General features: G+C 39.0%; 1 protein-coding gene across 5 annotated transcripts in view; it reads left to right on the forward strand.

The window, feature by feature from the left end:
* The window catches only part of LOC110469882 (BEN domain-containing protein 5), an 876,525-nt gene that overhangs the window by 536,289 nt on the left and 319,732 nt on the right, over positions 1 to 20,504 (forward strand). For 2 of the 5 annotated variants that reach the window (XM_077785359.1, XM_021529131.3), the window contains exons 2-5: positions 4,404 to 4,537; positions 6,133 to 6,508; positions 12,609 to 12,757; positions 17,172 to 17,385. The exons of 2 other annotated variants lie outside the window; for them this stretch is intronic. In XM_077785359.1, coding sequence (XP_077641485.1) covers positions 4,433 to 4,537; positions 6,133 to 6,508; positions 12,609 to 12,757; positions 17,172 to 17,385 — 844 coding nt within the window. In that variant the 5' untranslated portion in view covers positions 4,404 to 4,432. The remainder of the gene's footprint in view (positions 1 to 4,403; positions 4,538 to 6,132; positions 6,509 to 12,608; positions 12,758 to 17,171; positions 17,386 to 20,504) is intronic. One more of the 5 variants, XM_077785358.1, reaches the window with a different exon arrangement.

The raw sequence follows: 20,504 nt of genomic DNA on the forward strand, positions 1-20,504 counted from the left end.
CTTATGCAGGTGTTGTCCATATGTGCTGGAAATGGGAAGGCTGATGGTAAGTTTTTTCATCTGTCAGCATATCATTTTTCAAAAGGAGTGGAATTTTTTTGAAGGCTTAGGGGAAGGACGAATTCTGTTCAAGGCTCTTTCATTTTATTACTGTAAGATTTATGGCATTGCCAAGCCCCTTCTTTGGACTGATACCAGACCTGCTGTCCCTCATCCATTTGGAGTGCAGAGCTCTCTTCCTTTATTTTTCCAGCTTTCATTCCAAAGATGGAAAAAAATCAGCATTTGAACTCTTTTTTGAAGGGATTTGTTTTTTCAGTCCTTATTTCTAAATTAGAAAGTAAGGAACCCTTTAAGGGGGCTTTGAGATTTTCAGAGTTTCATTTTACATCCCACAATAGGATTTTCTGTTTTAGAGCACTAACATATTTCTCCTTGGATCTAACCAACTCCCTGCCCTGTTAAAGTTGCTTTCTCTGCCTCAGTTCCCTTCCCCTCTAGACTTTAAGCTGTTACCTTTAGACCTGGATCCACCAATCTGACACTGAAATGAGGGCCTCATTGAAGAAAGCATTCCAGGAACAATTTATCCTTTGCTAGTTGATAGAGGATTTTTCTAGTGCAGTGTTGCTTTTTTGGCTTTGCTTTCTTTGAGCACTGCTGAGGCCAAACGTGTTCCCAGGCACTCTGGAATTCCTCAGCAGTTGACTTTTTCCTGACTGCTGGTTCAGCTTCGGGAGAAGCCTGGATGGGGAGGGACACTGTCATGTGCCCTGGCTCTTGAGCCCTGTGCCTCAGTACCATGAGGAGCTGACTGCCAAGATCTTTCCAAGTCTGACCTTTTCTTGGAGTATGGTTATTTCAGCATGCTTTACTCTTTATCTTGAATCACAGAATACCAGGTTCTCTGTGAACAAAAGCAATTTTTCCTAATTTACATGTGCCTTTCAGATTGTCCCTTCCTAAAGAACAGAGGGAATCCATTCTCGTATTGTGCATTCCACCCTGCATATTTTGTTACGAGTGCCTAATTAAGTATGTTAAGTGCTAGTTCTTAGTAATTGATATCACTGAACCACTCAATGCATATCTAGGGAAAACAATAGACACAACTTTATAACAAGCTGATCATAGCCACCTAGGGGAAGGTGTAATTTTTAACTTCTAGCAAGGTTTAAATGACTGGGAACAAAGTCCAGACAAATGATTTAGGTTATTACAAAATGAGGCTCTGAGCTACAATGCTTTTAGGCTGCCCCTCTCTCTCTTCTGTAGCCTCAGGCACCGAATTGCAGCTTGTACATATATTTGGTTCCTATCCTGGTTTTCTTCTGGCTCAAAATCACAGGTGTCTTGGTTTTTGCTGGATTCTGCTTTTGTACCTGTCTTTTGTTTGCTGCCACAACAACAGACAGAGAATCCTAAGGAGAACTGCTATAAATGCATGCTCATGTCTCTCTCCTACCCTTCCCCCAGTCTCCACTCTCTCCCTCCCACCCCTTCCCAAATTCCATTAATATTTACAGAACAAGAGCCAGAACTCCAACATTAATCTCAAATTCAGAATGAGATTTTTCTGGCTGTATCTGCAGCTAATGCAGAAGACAACAGAGGTTAGAAATGCACTTTAAAAAAAAAGAAAAAGAACAAAAGGCCTTTTCATATTCAACACACTGGATGGATTGTGTTAGGTATAAATAAGCTTTCAAAGACCAGAGCATATGTAAAAAAATATTATATGTATTGTTGTTGGAAGGCAGAGGAACATTTATTTGCTTACTGAGTGCATTGAAAGTTCCTGAGCTTTAACTTATTTAAACTCATTGTTTCTTCAAATTTTGTGTGTGAAGAAAACAGTTCCTCTTTTCATCTTACTGGTTCATGTACATATAAGCAGTAAAACTAAAAAGTCAAATGAACAGAAAGAGAACTGTGTTGATAGTTACATGCCAGCAATGTACAAATGAAACATTTGTAAGGAGATGTATAAACAACCAGTAAAGTTTTGCAAACATAAATTTCATAGGCAAACTGATATTGAGTTGAGAGTGAAGAGAATGAAGAATTCTGATAATTTACATTTGTTCTCTTTGACCCCAAACTAAGTATTTTCTTTCATTTTCACTGTTAAATGCATAGAATGTGTTATTAACCATTATGAATTGACTTAAAAAGCAAAAATCAAAGATAAATATTACTGTTCTTCCGAATTGTTTCTGGTTTAGTGTTGGTTTATTCACTGGAAAGTATTTGCTGACTTCTCCAGCCTGCACAGGCACTTACTCCTCTGTGACCCCTGTCCTTGATTGTTTCAAGAGTCACTTTTCCCTGCCATGGGGAGGATGGCTTGTGTCCCTGTCCAGTTGGTGTGTGGTTCTGGCTTCTGGTGACCTCAATGAGTTGTCAGCAGACAAATTTGTTAACTGTGTCAAGTAAGGGATTGTGTCCATTTGGTTGTGAGGCCAAGGGTTCTTTCCGAGGACAGAAACTGGCCTGAATTCTTTCAGTGAGGAAGGAGGTCGTCTGCATGTCCTATGGAAGATGGTTTGGCAGAGCAGTCTGGAGAAGCTGGCTCTGCAGTATCCGTGTGCTGTTCTTCCTCCAAGGAACTGAGAGAACATATTTTAGTAAAGGATTCCTCAATTATTCAATACCCCAAAATACATAAACACAGAAAATGTTGGTGGTTTTCTTTTTTTGCCCTTTTCAATATGGATTCATTTATTCTTAAATTCCAAGAAAATACCAATACCCATCAGTCCACCCTTTAGTCTGGAAGTTTGTATTATTTGTTTTTTTGGGAAAGGCTCCCATATTTTCTTCTCATCTCTCTGGCATTAGAATTGGCTTATCTCACTTTACTGATGAACCTACATTTTCCAGATAAATGAAAACATAGGGGTTTATTTTTCAAAACTGAAACAGTTGGATTGCCTTTTTGTTTTACTGGGATAAGCATCCACGATGCTCTGGGGAATGGAGAATGATCTAAAATAAGCCTAGCTGGTTTTTGTTGTTTATCTGTTTCTTTTTGCATCTGTCTTAGTATTTATTGCTACCATCTGCGTTTCATTTCAGGTTGTCTAATGTCTCATTCTGCATGTTCTTCGCCTAGTCTTTTTACATAGCCTTGGGCTGTAATATCACCATTTGCCTACAAGAGATCCATTTCTATCTGTAACAAAATGAATTGCATTCATCTGTGTAATTCATTTCTAATGAATGCCTTGCTCCTCATTAAACAGTGATTTACCTTTGTTTCCCTTTCCTACACTGTCAACATGAACCATTTTGAGGTCCTGTGGAGAGATGCTAATTTGAGAAAGCAAAAGTCAATGCAACTAAGCACTCATGGGGGCCATCCTCCTTGGCACTTTCAAAAATATTCATGGGACATGTTGCAGAATAAAATTTGCAGGTGGATAAGAAGACTCAAAATATTTTCTTGTTTATAAACTTTCCGTGTATGAAGGCAATGCTTGACAGTTTGAATGCAATTCTCCTTGACACTGCCAGGAGGAAATGAATCTTTTCAGACCTTGTCTGTTCTGCAAGAATTTGACCTATCACAGGCACATTTTGGGAGTCTGTACTCTTGGTTCACTGTCCCCTCCCTACCTTTTCAGGAATATTAAAATATTTTGAATGTATTTTCAGATTAATATTTTTAAATACCTAATTTTGAGATACGTAAAAAAATTATGTCAAATTTTTAATGAGATTCAAAGATTCATATAAATATTTCCTGCCATTGCCAATAGTATCTAAAGGAAAAGGATGAATGCCATTAATTGGTGAAATAGGGTTGTGGAGTAATTTTGTTACAGATTTGGTTTTTATGCAACGTTTGTGTAATGCACTTCGAAGCTCTCCAGCAACATTCCCTTTTCCAGCCCTGCACTTTGCAGAATAGCAGAATCTGCCATGTGTGCAAATAGATCTGTGCTGCTGACAGATGATGGTTAGAGTATGGGATGAATTACCAAGTTTATTTTCACTTTAACCCTAAGCATAGTTTGAACTGCAGCAATGGATTATGAATATGAAAATACCATTGGTAAACATAATTTAGAGAAATACAGGAAGTTTTATTTACAGCCTCTTTAACTCTTACTTTGGAGATAGCACAAGCCACTCATCAGCACTTTTGATTGCTTGAATTTAGCTTGGCATTTTTTTGTATTTATTTGTGTGTTGGGCCAGACTGATCCCCATTCGAAACTCTAGAATTGCCAGTGGGCATCAGTGGATTTACACCATGGACTAATTTGATCATGGTATTATGAGGTGATTGGAGGATGGGAGGTTGGGTTTTTGTAACTGGTCTTGCTTAAGTCATGTAGTATTTTGAAGTAAGAACATTGATTAATGTAACAAAACCTTATTTTTAATATACATTTTAGAGGACAAAACTGACCTTGAGAACAGTGTGATGCAGAAGAAAATTAAAATCCCCAAACTCTCTCTCAATCACGTAGAAGAAGCTGGGGAAGTTGCAGATTATGGGGAAGAAGATGTGGAGCTTAGACACAGTAAGGTACTGAAGCCTTTCTGGTTTATTTTCCCTCCTCACCTTTTTCTATCTTTTTTGTCAGTGCTTGGGGCATGTATGAATGTTCTACCTTAAGAATTCCATTCTTGCTTTTGATCCCCTTAAAACAGTGTGTTTGGTGAAATTGGGTCACATTGTGTGTGGAGGGGTGGGGTATGGGTTTTCAAAACCTGATTTAAGTGCAATCAGTTTTCCTGTGCATAGTGTCTGCACAGTGTAACTGCCACCTGAGACTTTGGCTCAGAATGCCTTAAAAGTCACCAGTACCCCACTGTACCAGTTCTTGGTGGCACTTGTGACATACTGCTCACTGCTTGTTTGGAATTGGGAGGGGTGCTCTGAGACTGCCCAACTACAGCTGTGACTAAGAAGAATTGACAGGACTGTACCCTCCATTATTACTCCCAGTTGCCTTTTTAGGTTCAAATGCCAGAAACCCAATATGGAAATATATTTATTTTTTTATATTAAACTATTTCTTTAAAAGTCTGCCAACCTTCAGAATAAGATACTGCTCTATGGCTTCATGTGTTTTGCAGCTGCAGGAGTGATAATAGTTCATTTCCTTGTAGTGGGCCAGCTTTTTTTTTTTAATTGTTAATTATTTTTTTTTAGAGTACAAATGCAGCAGGTGCAACATCAAATAATTTTGTTTTCTGTCACATTACTCATGGATATTGTGGTACGGGAATTAGATAGTGTCAGCTTCTCACCACTACTCTTATGAGCTGCATTTGCTTTCCTTGCAGTTGCTTGGAAATTCAAGTGCCTTTTCTTTGTTTGGCCAGTAAAACTTAGTGACTTTACCTGTACATATTAATCCCACTATCCAGACCCCAGGAAAGTAGTGTGATTTAATTTGTAGGGTTTGTGCAGATGACTGAAGGTAAAATTCCACTGAGAGTTCCCAGGTCCTGAAGCCTCTGCAATGCAGTACTAATATAGAAGGAATCGGTTGATAAGGAAGATGAGGCTGGATGATATATTCTATCTCCAGCTTCGGTGTTCTCAAATCCCTTTCAGTGTTTGCTGATAGTGTTAACTCAGTCACTTGCATCAGGCAGTTGGGTGAACGTGCTGTAGGGATAGTCAGTGAAGGTTTTGTCTCTCAAAGTGTGGGAAGGACAAGCCCTCAGTTCACAGAACAGCTTTGTGCCTGTGCTGCTTTCACCTCTGATGTCGTCACAGGTGACAAATGGAGCACACAGTTCGTTCTTTCTCTTGCTTATCAGAAAATCAATTGCTGTCAGAAATCTGAATGTTAAGGGTAAACTTTAAAGAAAAAGACATCTAGATCAACTTTTTCAAAAAGAAATTAATGATACAGAATCAAGTGACTTATATACACTGCCTTTGTCAGTGTTGCACAAATGCAGGAAGGCCTTTAACTGCCTCAGAAGTTTGTGCATGCATTTAGCTGAGTTACAACTTCATGTTAGTTATGCTTCATATTATATCCATAAGAACTTGTTAAGCAAAATATTTTTGCAGTCTGGCTTTGTCTTAGTCTTTTGGAAGACAAGCATATTAACAGTTCCTGAGACTCTCCTAATTTATTTGTTTTTTATTGTAATGTGCAGAGACAAGATGGGAGGAAACAAAGTGAAGGTACACACAAAAGCATTGAAGCAGTTGTTGCTCGCCTTGAAAAACAGAACGGGATGAGTCTCAGTAATACTTCCAGCCCTGAGGAGGCTTTTATGGAGGCTACAGAAGGCATGAACAGTATGGACGATGCTGTAGTTCCTCGGATTCTCTATGAGGAATTGCTGAGGAGTTACCAGCAGCAGCAGGAAGAAATGAGACACATTCAACAGGAGCTTGAGAGAACGCGGAGACAGCTTGTGCAACAGGCAAAGAAGCTAAAGGAGTATGGGGCACTCGTGTCAGAAATGAAAGAGCTCAGAGACTTGAACAGGAGGCTCCAGGATGTACTGCTCCTAAGACTAGGTAGTGGTAAGTGCCGGACTTAAGTGGGACTAGTTTGAATGAATTTTGCAGGTGTTATCAATAGTAATGGAAATGTATTTGAAGAATAGCAGTGGTTGTTAAACCGGACATTGAATGTTAAAAGGGTTTTCTGCTGTGGCTGTACAATATGTGTTGAATTTGTATGCTATGTACGTCTGGGGTTTTCTTTAAAAACTAGAAGTCTTTGTGCTGGTATGGCTGAATCAGAGTTCCATTTTAAGCAGCTGTATTATAAAAACTCTCTGACCTTCCAATATATGCTGAAAAAGTTAATAAAGCATCATCTGCAAAATATACCAATATGTTCCAGTTTAAAAAAAACAAGATAAGAAAAGGTGCTGGAATGAATAGTTGGGCTTAAACTAATTTATCCTTTGCAGTTAGGGGTTTTGTTTGTTGTTATGTGACTATGTTACCTTCCATTTTCTGACCCCTTTTCCCATTAGTAGCTTATTAGAATGTGATATATTCCTGAAGTTTTAGCAGTGGCTTTAAAAAGCCATGCTATTTGAAAAACAATGGATTGTTAATAGTATAATTAAGACGACTTTATATTAGTGTCCCGTTTATCAACACTTGTTGCAAAATGCAGTTTTTTTGTAACTTGGATTTCAGTTTTAAATATCTTGGGTCAATTGCTCCTTTGTTTGGGTTTATAACAATTATTTAAGCATTATGTTGGAATAAATGGGAAAAAAGACAAAATAAAAAGTTCATCCTTTTCACTGAAGATGGTACCCTTGGAATACCTTCAAAAATATGATGAATTGATTTATTTGCGATTTGAATGTGGTACTGTGCTGAAGATTTGCTCGGTGACTGAAACTTGGTTGAAATTTATGCATCCAAACTTAGCATGCCATTCTTACGTCTGCCTTTGTGTATCTGGAAACTTAATTTTTGCATGTCAGTTGGATATTGGCTCTTCTCCTGGACTGGAACGAGTGCATGCAATTTGCATGTGGGTCTGAGTTACCCTCACGTACAGAACTGGACCTGGGAGAGCATGTGCCTGTGCTGTAGCATGTGTTCAGGTGTGCCCACACCCTTGGAGCCAGGTTCTTGGAGTGTCCCACAACCTAAACTGGGTGTCTGATTGTGAATGCTCATCACTGTTACACTGTGCACAATTAAAACATCGTTACTTACCATAAACATTCTAGTTAACTTTCTAAATAAAACTAAATAGGCGATGTTGCCGCAGCCTGAAAAAGACGATGTGGCTGGCAGGAGATTCCACTGAGCTTTCTAAAATTTTCCTTGGATGGAGAGATGTTTCTTCATCTGCAAGTAGTTAGGTGGAATTTATGGGACTGGAGCACGAGCCAGATGTTGGTAGGCAATGGGGCTGAACAACGTAAAGTACCAATTTAGTTGGTAGACTTGACAGCAGTTGGAGTGGTGAGACCAGCAGTGCAATGAAGACAGCTACTGAATTCTGTCTCTTTTCTTTCACTTTAAGAAAAAGAAGATGTGCTTTTTTTGCTTCAGCCACATAAAGAAACCTTAAGAGAAAAAGGGAAAAAAGGGAAATAGGAAAAGAAATCCTGGGAGAAAAATACTGAATCTTCTCTAAATATTGGGCATGAATTTCTATTTGTGTGTATCAGTGTGACAACTGAAAACAAATCCCAATTACATTCAAGACAAGTTCTTTAAATTTAATCACATATATGGAAAAATATCAGCTATCCAACACTTCCAAAAAAATTCCTTGTTGGTATTCCTTGTAAGGAACATTGGATGGTAAAGGTGGAATTTGGCCGTGCTGGCTTTGTCCTTCACAGGGTTTGTATTTCCTAAGACTCGGTGTATTAACTGTTGCTCACCCTGTTGTTTTTCCTTTTAGCCTCATTCACAGCAGAGAAACAACCATGTTCTAGAAAGAGCAATACAAAACTTATGAATAATTAGCAAGGGAGACATCTTCAGCATGTTCTAAATTAGCGAGTCTGATGACAGTATGAAAAAGTACTACTTTTAATCAAGAATAGATACGTAAAGACTCTTTTAGTCTTCCTTACTTTTCCAGCTTATAAATGAGGTATGTTTGGGTATATGAATAATCTCTGAAAATTGTTCTGAAAATAAATTACATCCTAAATTCATCTGCAGTTGCAGTGATCTCTTAAACCTGGAGTTTCAAATTACATGTAATTTATGTTACACTGCACTTCTAGCAGGCTGGACTTAATGCAAACTAATTGCATTTCTGTTTCACCTTAGAGACTTGTGATTTCTTTGCATGAGATGACAGCTGGTTTGTGCTGATGAATTGCAGCTGTGGGAAATGCTTGCCTGTTGCCATTTTAAACTTGCAGATCAAATATAGAACAGTCTCTTGAGCTAATGTGCAGTCAAGTAGTCAGTCTCCTAATTTCCCATCAACTTGTTGAATTCAGTGAGGAGCTCGAAGTCAATGTATTGTACTTGAGACTTAGGCCTTCAGCTCTGCTACTAAACTGGATCCACTTTTGTGGCAGGAGTGAGGAGGTTTCATCTTCCTCATGGTGACACGAATTGCTCTTTGTCACAAAAGAGCCTTGGAGGCAGCCATGGAGAAATGCTTAATATTATCTTTATGATTTTAAGTCTATTATTTCTTGACACATCCCTTCACGGAGAGGCAGGCATTTCACCAGGGCTCTAGGGAGCCAGAGCAGTGGAAAAATGGGGTGACTGTTGTGGAAAAGGTTATGGTGTCCCTCTTGAGCTCCTGGAATAATGTGTGCAGCCTCTTGCCTTGCCCACGTGGGCAACTGGAAGCCCTGCAGCTGTAGGCCTTTGCAGTTTGTTTTGTTGCACCTGAAAACACACCTAATTTGCCATCTTTTTCTCAATAGAGGGTAAGATAATTTAAAGAATTAAATAACCGACTCTCCCCTGTAGGGACTTTAAATAGCCGTTGGATTGCAAAAGAAGACTTTAAATTACTTCTTTAAAAAAATAACTGTCTCCTGGGCAAGATCTGTGTCATTCCCTGTGGCTGGAAATATGGTCACTACTGAAGTTCTATAGGGATAATGCTTGGGCGTTTTTAGCTCCCTGATAATTTCTTCATTTTCATATTATATTGCTGAGAATTAGTGTTGCTCCAAAGTCAGGGAGTGTATTCACATTCGTTCAGAAACTGATTCATCAGCATGTGCACGCAGACCCCCAAGGTTTTATTTTTAATCCCAGTTGAATTTCAGTGATCCAGTTTACAGTGTTTTGGGACTGACACCAGTGTAGGGAGAATGAAATGGGATTTGTGTCTTACTACATGTCAGGAATTACTGTTTTTCAGCTTTTCTACATTTGTTTGGCTTTTTGATGTTAAAAAAAAAAAAAGGGCCCAAGGTTTCTATCAAGTACAGGAAGTACCAGTATTACCACTTCTCTGTCTTGTGTTGTTTTGTTTCAAATTCTGGTAGACCATGGACAAAAACTATCTTACAAATGTATGCTGACACTTTATCAGTCAATTTGTTTTTACTTTCTTACTAATTTTAGGAGTAGCATGTAGCCCAAGATGAATTTTTGAGGAAAAGGGATGGTAAAGGGAAGCCTTCTAGCTCTTCATCCTGATCTGAATTTGCTGGCCTCTTGGATATTATAAAAAAACTGCAGCCAGGAGAAAGATTTTGCAATAAAACATTTGTTTCCTTCTTACATTCTGAAAATCGTCTTTTTTTTTTTTTCCCTGATCCTTGTTACATAAGTGCTGTCATTGTTAAGCCTTTAGATGGAGGTATATATTTTTATATGTCCCATTCATCATCTTTAAAATAAGATGCAGAGAGGGGGAATTTGGACCGTGGTGAATGGGGCACACCGCTCTGTTGGCAGACAGGCAGGCAGGAGTGCAGGTTGCATGTGCAATTCACAGCATGCAGGGTTGAAAATGGAGAGTTTAGTGGTTGTGGAAGTGGCTGTGGTGACTGCCTGGTTGGAGGCAGGCTTCTGTTTGGGAATCAAAAATCAGGATATAAAGAAGAGATTTTAAAGGCTTTCTTTTGGTGATGTCTAAGCAAGTAGTTAAAGCATGAATTGGAGCAGAGGTATTCTGACCTGTGAGAGCTGTGGTTGTTGTGGACTTTAATCAGCTTTTTCCTTGGGGAAGCTCTGGAAACCAAATTCCAGCTGTGTCAATATATGACTAAAAACAGTAAAAGACTTCTAAATAGGGAGTAGTAAAAGTTTTTAAAGGGAAATAAACGTTTCCTGCTAGGAAGAAGGTGGTTAAACTTAGGTGTCTCCCTTGAAGTGAATTTCAAAGTATAAGAAAATAGCCCTTTGTTGAAGAATGTAAACTAACAGCTCCAGAGATGACTTCTTAAGGTCACACTGGCAATTACATCCCTGCATCTGCTTGTTCAGCTGTGCCCATGCTGTGGGCAAGCTTTGAGTGCTTTAACCAGTCCAGGTCTTCCTCCAGTCTGAATGAGCTTTACAGTCTCAAGTTTAGGAAGTTCAGTTTGTCTTGGCTGTACTGTTGTATATTCTTGGTACTAGAGGTGCTTACTAAGATCACTGTGAAATTATAATGCAAATGGGATGTTTTGTGATTTCTCTGTTTGTGCCATGCTTGTGCTGGGGTGGCTCTTAAGACTCTCTTGTTGGTGGCACTGCAGTGGAGGATTGTCTGAGTTGCCAAGACAACTTTTAGTCATTGGTGAGCGTGGAGTGGCAGCCAGCTGAGAACATTTAACTGGCTATGTAGGTGTAGGATAAGCTATAGGATAAATGTCAAATGCTGACAACGGATGAAGCACTGCTGTTGCTGTATAATAATCTCTAAATGAAACTGCACAAAGTAGGAGGGATGAATGCTGTGCTTGTTCCAGGCACAGAACTATTTAAGATGCATGACTAAGACCTGAGTTGTGGTGCCAGCGTGACTTGCAGAGTTGGATCAGTTCAGGTCTGTGTCTGTGTGCACAAACACTGAGCAGGGAGCTGAGGGGTGACCTGACTGATGAATGGGTTGTCACTGGCTGAAGATGTCAGGGTTGGACAGCAGGGTAGTGCAGTGCTCTCAGCACCAGCCTGGGACAATCTGGCATTGACAAGTTGTTTAGACAAGAGTTTATCCTTAGAGTTCTGGACATGGGGTATTTCCATGGTGTCCAGAGTTGTCCAAGCTGGCAGCCTTGCTGTGCTGTGGAGCCACCGGCCCTACATGGAACTTCAATGCCTGCTGGAGCTTCTTGGGATCCTAGAGCCACACATCAAGGGACACTGATAGGCTTTGGGCCATAGCCTTGACTTCTGGTGGAAGCCCTGCAATGAATGGAGTCATGAAATCCAGTTCACAAATTATTTTTAGTTTGTTCTTCTGTCCTTTTAGGAACGTTTTATAACTTCGATCTGGAAAAGAAAACTTGATAACTAACAAAATAACTATCCCCCTTTAAAGTCTCAAACATATGCTTAGTTGTATTCCATTGTTTAATTTGTGCATAATTTTTGTTGATTAAAAACAAAAATCAGTGTTGAATTAATTGGACAATCAAAATCCTAATTTATGTGGGGTTTTTTTAACATTTGATATTCTTTCTTTGCAAGGTACTTCAGCATAAAGAACCTAAGTCTGTTTCCTTCATAGCATTTCTGCAGATCCTCCCTATTTTTATACACTTCTGTTACATCTAAAGAGATTTTGGATTTCTATAATATTTGTAATTCTTTGTGGATAATTTATGTAATTATCACAGTAAATTATGCAGGTTCCTATGCAACTATATAGCAATTCTTATTTGAAGAATTACTATTGTTGCTTTTGGTTTATAATTTCAGTGTCGTTTTAACATAATTTTCTTAGTGTGAATTGAAGAAATCTTACCCATATCTGTAATTGTCCTTATGCTTTAGGAATAAAATTAAACACTTAAATTAAAATTAAACATTTTAATGTTTATAAAGCAGGGATACTTATCCTGTGTTTAGTTTCTGATGTTCAGAAGTAGGGTTTTGGTTTCAATTACTTCTAACACTAAAATGAACATGACTAATATGTTATTTTATGCTAATCATGGGTGATGAAGGGATTGATTTCATGTTCTCTGGGATAGCAGACAGCTCTCTTTTCTTAACTGTCTAGGACCTGCCATTGAGGTTGAAAAAGTAAAACCTGAATCAATTGAGCCCGAACCTGAGGTACAGAAGACCTTCAGTGAGGAAGCAAATACATCAACGTACTTCCCTGCCCCTGTTCCAGTAATGGACAAGTATATTCTCGAGAATGGAAAGGTATTTTATATTACATATAGCATGAATCATTTTTAAATGTCCATCTGGTGATGTTCTTGTGGAGTTTTCATTGATTGTGGGGGTTTTGCATGGTAGCAGCTTGTAGAAGCTTCCTCAGTTTTCATGCAGGTGTGCTGTTGTGCTGAGAATTGTGAAGTTACACAGATATGAAGAGCATAGAAAAGTATCTTCAGTGGTGAGAGCATTGAGTGCTGTGCAACATGAGGAATATAGTTACTAAATAAATATTCATGCACAGGCAAATTGACATAGTCTTCAGTTGGTGGCACCCTAAATAGACCAAATATTGACCAAAGTCAGTAACCCACGTTATAGAGTTACATGAGTCTACTTAACCAAAATACTTCTTCCTAAAAGGTTTTTAATGTTTATAATGCGCTGTGGCCATATTGCAGAGAAGCCCTCATGTTTGGGTTGGAGTGCAGGAGGTATTTATGAACCCTGGAAGGAAAATGAGCTCCCTTGGGGAAGGGCATTGCCACTGAATTGAACTGATGTAGTGCTACTTTCCAGAGACTTTGTGAAGTTGCTGAAATACCATCTAGCTCTAGTTTGCCAGAACCTGACTGAGAGCTTTTTCAGATTTCAGTGTGTTTAACACATTAACTGCTCATCTACCTAGGCCTGCTTTTACAGCTGTTTTCATTATCATTAAATAAATGTGATGTTTCTTATACAAAACTGCAATTCCTTCAGAATTGCCTGTGCAGATCCTGTTTCTTGGTGTATATAGATGCATTTGGTACCCTAATCTGAGAATCTTTAGGGAGGAAACATTCATTCCAGCTTTGCTGTGCAGTGGAATTACTGATGGAATATAGCATGAAACTGCATTTTCTGATTTGTGTTAGAAGATTGACTGCACCATGTCTGTCCCTCTTGAAGAAAAATTCAACATAATCATTGAGGACAGAATATACTTGAAAAATAGTAGAATCTTGACAGTTTGACAGGTATTTGGTTCAGATAGCTTTTCTTGCCTAATATATTTAAATACGTCATTTGCTTGATTATTTTGTGTAAATTTGTGCAATGAGTACTTAGGGTGTATTACTGTGTGAGTTTCCTTTACCTCCTTCTCTTCCACTTAAGATCTATGGGATAGGATGCATCCTTTAGTATTTCTATGCAGCTTTTCCTGCACCTTTTTTCATCTGTCAGCTTCTTGGCACTTCTTTTGCTGAAATTTTCTGTCTTAACAGATACTGATATCTCTTTAATTTTCTTTCTGTAATTTTGGTTGTTGGTTTGCCTATTTACTGGGTCTACAGACAGCTCAGATGACAAAAATGTAAACTAATAATGTATTTGCAGTATTGGAGGGTAGTTTTCTTCAGTTTTCCTTATTTACGGCTTTATTTCAGTATTCCTTTATTGATATGCACCACTAGAGTAGTCGAAATACTTTTTTTACAAATCTTACCCTTTGTGGCACCAGATTTGATCTTAGTAGGGTTCTTTCAGAGCAGATAAATCTCTTCCCTCCAGAGGGAAAACCAAGTCACTGAAAAAGAGCCTATGGCATTCATTTAAGGAAAAGAAAGAAGAAGAAAGAGGGGGAAAAAAGAGTTCATCTTCTGAGACACGTTTTAGATCTGTTGCAGATGTTAGCTCAGCCACGCTGGTGAGCGTTGCTTTGAATTCGCTGCCGCTTGAAGGTTGATCCCACAGTTGCTGAAATTGGGAGTAAATTTCCCATTGATTTCATCAAGACAAGAGTCTGGCTCATGGGGCAGCTCTTCCAGCAAGAAGGGAATGTCTTCGGAGTGTGAAGTACAGTAAACTTCCCGGAGCTTTGGGACTGACAGGAAACAGTACCAGGCCTGTTGCAAAGAGGTAAACTGAGACAGGCAGATTGAATTCCTCACCATAACAGTGCTAGAAATAGAAAAAGGGAGATGTAAGATTGCTGTGGCTGTGGCTGTCTGTCACATAGTTGCTGTTGCTATAGGTGTTTCATACCAGCAATTGCTTTTTTAATAAATGAAGCATGTTAAAAGAAGAGATGATCTGTCTGAAGCATAAATATTAAAAATACTTCCTGTGACTTTTTCTTTTATTTTGAGTCACTTCAAGCTAATGAATAATGTAGTAGCTTTAGAGACTAAATAATCTGTGGCAAAGGCAAACCCTTTTTTGGCAGAGAGGAGTTGGATTTTTGATGAAATACAACAATCTGTACAACTAATGTAATACTGACACCCAAAATTTGCTGTGTCACAACATTTCTAATCATACTTATTTTCTAGGTAATTTTCAGACATTTTCCCAGAGAATTTTTCAAGATCTAACCATAAATAACTGAATTTAAAAATGTATTGAGATTATTTTCTCAGTACAGACTACTTACTCCTCATTGAAGTTGCCTTACAAAACATGTAAAGAGCACCAAAAAGAGTGTACCTTTTAAAAAAATCATTTATGAAGAGGCTCAACAACAGAGAAAAAGGAAAAAAAAAAAGAGTATTTGTGTTGTGGTTATTACTAGTTTAATTTTTGTCCATGCAGACTTGTGAAAAGCTTCTTAGAATCCCTTTAGTGTAAAAGATTCTGCAGGAGAGTCAGCTTGCTGCATGGTTTTATGCTTTAAGGAAGGTAGAGTTTTCTTTTTTTAATATAACATAGCTTGCAGTCAAACCAGTCATATTACTCTATTTAAGTTTTTAAACATCTAGTTGCTTTTGAAGGATGCTGTTGTAATAAAAAATTTCTTGAGGTTATAGTCCTCATTAATAATTAAAGCAGGTTTCCATTTAAAGGAAAAATGGTATTCAGTTGAATACAAGCAGTAAAATGTTGGGTATATAAAATTTTACAGTAGCTTTGTCCAATTTTCATTGCATTTAATGAGACTTCCATGATACTGCTCAGATTTGTATGGGTAGCAGGCACAGTTTATTTAAAGCCAGATGAATTGAGTAAAACCACAGAAAACTAACAGCAGAGCAGTTAAGGCAAACACTCTTCTGATGCAGTTTTGCTGTGGGATTTTGTTGATGGTATTTATTTAATCATAAGGTCGAAAGTTAGTTTTAAGTGTTAATGTTATAGAAAGAACCCCCATTTGACCACATCTAATCAAAGCTGGATTTTGGATATGTAGCTATCCAATTGTTTGGTATGTTGCACTTGTCCAGATTGTCTGAAGGTAAGAGCAGTGAGCTGTGATCAGCAGCTGGGAGGTGTAGGTCACACTTTAGCTTGTTAGGGTGAGAGCAAGTGTGTGTCCCAGTGAGTGAAGTCCATCACCATGTGAGCAAAGCTTGCTGTGTGCAGAGGTAGTTCAGGAGTCTGCACCGTACTCCAGGAACTGGAGCATTGACATACAGGGTGCAAAGTATTTGTGGTTCCATGCAGGGCCAGCGTGTGTGTCCTCATTGCACTTGTGTCAGACTTGTGCTGGTTACTCGTGGAGTTACCTCTGCTGGTGCTAGAAGGTGTCCTGAGTGTCAGGGCTGGCAGCTCAAACACGTAGTGGCAGCCAAGGATGGTGCTCAGATTCTTGTCTGGCATTTGTCTTAAAACTGGAGCACTGGGAATCTTGGAGTACAGACATAGGGTTGCCCTGTGGGAGACAATCAAGCACAGTCAGTGCTGAGCAAGAGTAATAAGCAGCACCAAACTTGAGCATCTTCCTTTTGGACTCTCTCCAGTGGCTTCACACTGCGTTTCCCAGTACCCATGTTATCCTGCTTTAGTACTTCAGTGAAATACCTTGACTTCCCATTGTTTGGATAATGGAAAGTTTATGATGTTGCTGCAATGGGTCATTGCCTAACCACAAAACAGTATTCATGTGGTGCATTCACATTGATCTAACACTTTGTGTTAGAGCTGGAAGTTTTACAAAGCTTCCAAACTCTTGTGGCTTATATTGAAATTGGAGCTCTCAAAATCCTTTCTCCTCTTCCAGTTACTTCATACAATCAGGTTGGGTCTTGCCAACAGGTATGGAATACAATTTAGGAAGTAATTCCATCTCTACTGCCTCTGAAATGTGCTTTGGGTAAAGTCTGTTTTAGCCGAAAGGAAGTGTTTAATCTTGCTCCTGAATTAGGCTGGTGCAACTGCTTGGTTTATATGCTGTGCATAATTATATAATACTGGATGTATTCACTGTTTCCTTCTTCGATCTCTGTTCCTGACCACAGTCTTTCAGGAGAGAGGTTATGTGGGGGGGAAAAGTAGGGATTACTAAAAGGAACTATATTATATATTGAGGTTGACTTGAACTCCCTGACCCACAAAGTCGTAAAAGTTTCAGAGTTAGGCAAAATGGATTTGTTCAGCCCTAATTACTGTTATTTTAGTTCCTAATATTAATGTTCCTAGCACTTGGATACTGTTGTGTGCTACATACCATAGATAAGTTGTTATTATTACTACCTTCTAGGTCCATCTTGGCAGTGGAATTTGGGTAGATGAGGAGAAATGGCACCAGCTGCAAGTAACACAAGGAGATTCAAAGTATACAAAAAATCTAGCGGTTATGATTTGGGGAACAGATGTTCTCAAGAACAGAAGTGTCACAGGAGTTGCAACCAAAAAAAAGAAAGATGCCGTTCCCAAGCCACCTCTCTCACCTCACAAATTAAGCATTGTCAGAGGTAGGTTATTTGAAAACTTTTGCTTCCTGCTTTGGAGTTTAACCATTAATCACCGAGTTGAAAGATGCTTCTTTTCAGCTCATTTAAAATTAACTGATTAAAAACTGTAATTCAGATTGCTATTGCATTGTGAAGTGCATACATACCCAGGAGCAGTAAAACACATTGCAATAGCTGTGCACAGTGCAGGCTTCCACAGCTGAAGAGTTGTACATTGACTTCAGTAAGGTTTGAAAAGATCTTCACTTTAGACCACTTGCAGGGCAGGACTCTAAGCCTGGAGAACAACATGTTGTTCTAGAATTCATTTGTAACATGCTGATTTTTTAAAGTGCATATATTCTTTAAACAAGGCTGAGAGTAGCTTGATGACATTCTTTTATCCAGAACATAACCAGCTCTGGCATGAGGCACAGAAACCATTATAGCTGTGACTATAAAAATACCTTCAAAGGCAAGAAAGAATAGTTCTACCCTTTTAAGTGAAGAAAATGGAAATAGTAAAAATTAATTGTTGCACTTGAATTGGAATTTGGACAGGAAGTGTAAATTGCTGACCTCATCTGGTAGGGAAAATTGCAATGGCACTTTCAGTAACTGCAAGCCTGAGTCCATGTGTGTAGTACTTTGAGAGGGAGGAGGCCTTCTTCTTTATTTAAACTGAATGGTGAATTTCAGTCCCTTTGTATCATCATGCCTGTGTTGCATCATTTCTGTCTCTCTTGGTATTTCAGGCTTCTTTTTAAGTCAGAACTGAGTTTGTTTCTTCATGGAATACATACTGAAATTGGATTTTTAGGTTTTGTGTCCATACTAAATTGCAGTAGGGCTGAAAGAAACCTCCCCATTTGGTAGAGCTTCATTATTCTGCATTTCCTGTTATTAGTTGCTATGTGCTCTTAACTGTGAACTCATTAAGAGGTGGTGTAATTGACCATGAAAGTACCATGTTTGGGAGTAAGAAATACGGTTCCTCTCTGAGTGTGTGCGTGTGTCTGCGTCTGTGTTGTGTGGGGAGAAGTTGGAAACTTATCTCTGTGCTGTCATCTTCCTTAGTTTATAAGAAAAGAGTAAAGGACGTGGGTTTTTTTTTTCACTAGTCTGCTTCAAGATTATATGTGGAAGTAGAAGCTGTTCCATGCTGATTTTCTAGCTCTGTCTGGGGTCTTTAGGTACAATCCTTACACATGTAGCTGAGCACTGACGTACTGGCCACATAAGGAATCCACTCTGTGGCAGTGGCTCCCCTTGGCAGCTCCAGATGCAGAAGCAGAATTGGTTGCCCTGGTGTGCGTTTACAAGCACGTGGCACAAGGGGGTTATTTTCCACTGGCCCGTTGCAATGTGGTCTCCAGTTTCCCTGCTGGAGGCTTTTGCTCCTCAGTGCTGCTGGCAAGGTTGTTTCTGTGAGAATTTCTTCTTCTGCTTTTGTCAGGGCTACTCTATATTACTTGAGCCATTTAAATGACAGCTTTCTTCTAACTCCCCTTGTTTTGACTACAGTGAATTTGGGAGTCTGCTCCGACAGGTACATGATGAGAGGCAGATGGGGCCCTTCCCTTTCTTCTCTTCCATACCTTCACACTCACCAGCAATTCAGCTCTTCCCTATTCCCTCGTTTTTCTGTGTTTTCTTTCATACTTCTGCTTCAAGCCTCAACCCTCATTTGAATTCTACTGTTACATGCCCTGGTTTTCCATGTTCCTCTTTTTAGTGTTTCTTTCACCTTGTCTCTGATTTCCCTTTTGTTGGACTCCAGCCTGTACAGTCTCCTCTTGAACCAGTTAAACTGCATGGCCAGTGTTGCAGGTGTCAGACTGCCTGTATCAGTGGGACTGGGTAGCTCATAACCATGATTTTCCATGTCGTTGTGTCCTTTGCGTCAGTGTCAGCAGGTCTTGCCCCCATGGAGAAGAAAGCTAAACAAAACAAAGAAATGACCAGCAAGGGGACAAATAGTTGAGATTTGAGGGAGTTTTCCATAGCCAGTGATTTGGATCAGGCATCATGAAAAGTAGTGAAGGTCCTGGCTAGCCTTTGAGGTCTGCTTGAATTTTTGGTATTCAGCAGTACAAAGGGGTATCTCTGTGCTCCTGTAAAGCCAAAACACAAGGGAGCAAAACCTCCAAATTACTCTTTGAAGCCCTAAGCCAGTATCCATATGTAAGTACTAAACTACTATTTCTGCACCCCCTCACAAAAGTGGAAGAGATGGAGAGGAAAAACTGTGATCGAGGATCTGTCTGTTTCGCACCAACTTTTAAAATAACACCTTTTGAATGAGTTCTGTCAAGTGATTCTGTGCTTGGCTTTGTGGCTAAATGAACAACACAGCCTGTCTTTCATGGGAGTTCACCTTACTGGGTGTATCTGCCTGGGAGTGTTCCTGACACTCTTGCAGGGCCAGCTTATGCCCTGCAAACAGACTGCCTTTCTTCAGGCTCCCAGTGATGTGCCTCTTCTTAGGTGTCATATTTCCAATCATAGTTTACAGATGATCAGCATTTCAGCTATCAGGCTGCATGCTGGTTAATTTCATTTATTTTATATTCAGTACGTCTTACAACGTAAAATTCACATTGCTTTAGATGCTCTCATCATTCTGTGGACACAGACTAACTTATTTAAAATAGATTTTTGAATGACAACATTAGCTCTTAATGTGTCTGATATCTCTATAGCTTCTTAAATATCCCCACTGTGTAGTATGTAATAAAGAAATGATAAAAAGTATGATGGATGTGCACTGTTATAAACCTTGTTAATGCAAAATAACCTTTTATAAAACTTCTCAGAGGTTTCCAAATGAACTACAAAGCATGCATAGTACTTAATTTTCATAACTTTTTAATATGGTGCATTAGAAATGTTGTAAAGCACATTAATTAAGCAATAATCTCTATGGCTTTCTGTATATGAAGCAATAAACAGCTAATGGAATAGATCACTAGGCAAAGCAGAACAGTTTGTTTAACCAGTCTGGGAAGCCTACACAACAAAATACATTGGTCTGTTTATGAAAACAAAAAAACCCCAAACCTGCCTGTTCACTAAGGAGTTGTGTGTGTTGCACTACTTCAGATTTCAGTAAATTCTGCAGGATTCTGGCACCAAACTTC

This window comes from Lonchura striata, chromosome 9, assembly GCF_046129695.1.
Source record: "Lonchura striata isolate bLonStr1 chromosome 9, bLonStr1.mat, whole genome shotgun sequence".
Classification (NCBI taxonomy): Eukaryota; Metazoa; Chordata; class Aves; order Passeriformes; family Estrildidae; genus Lonchura; species Lonchura striata.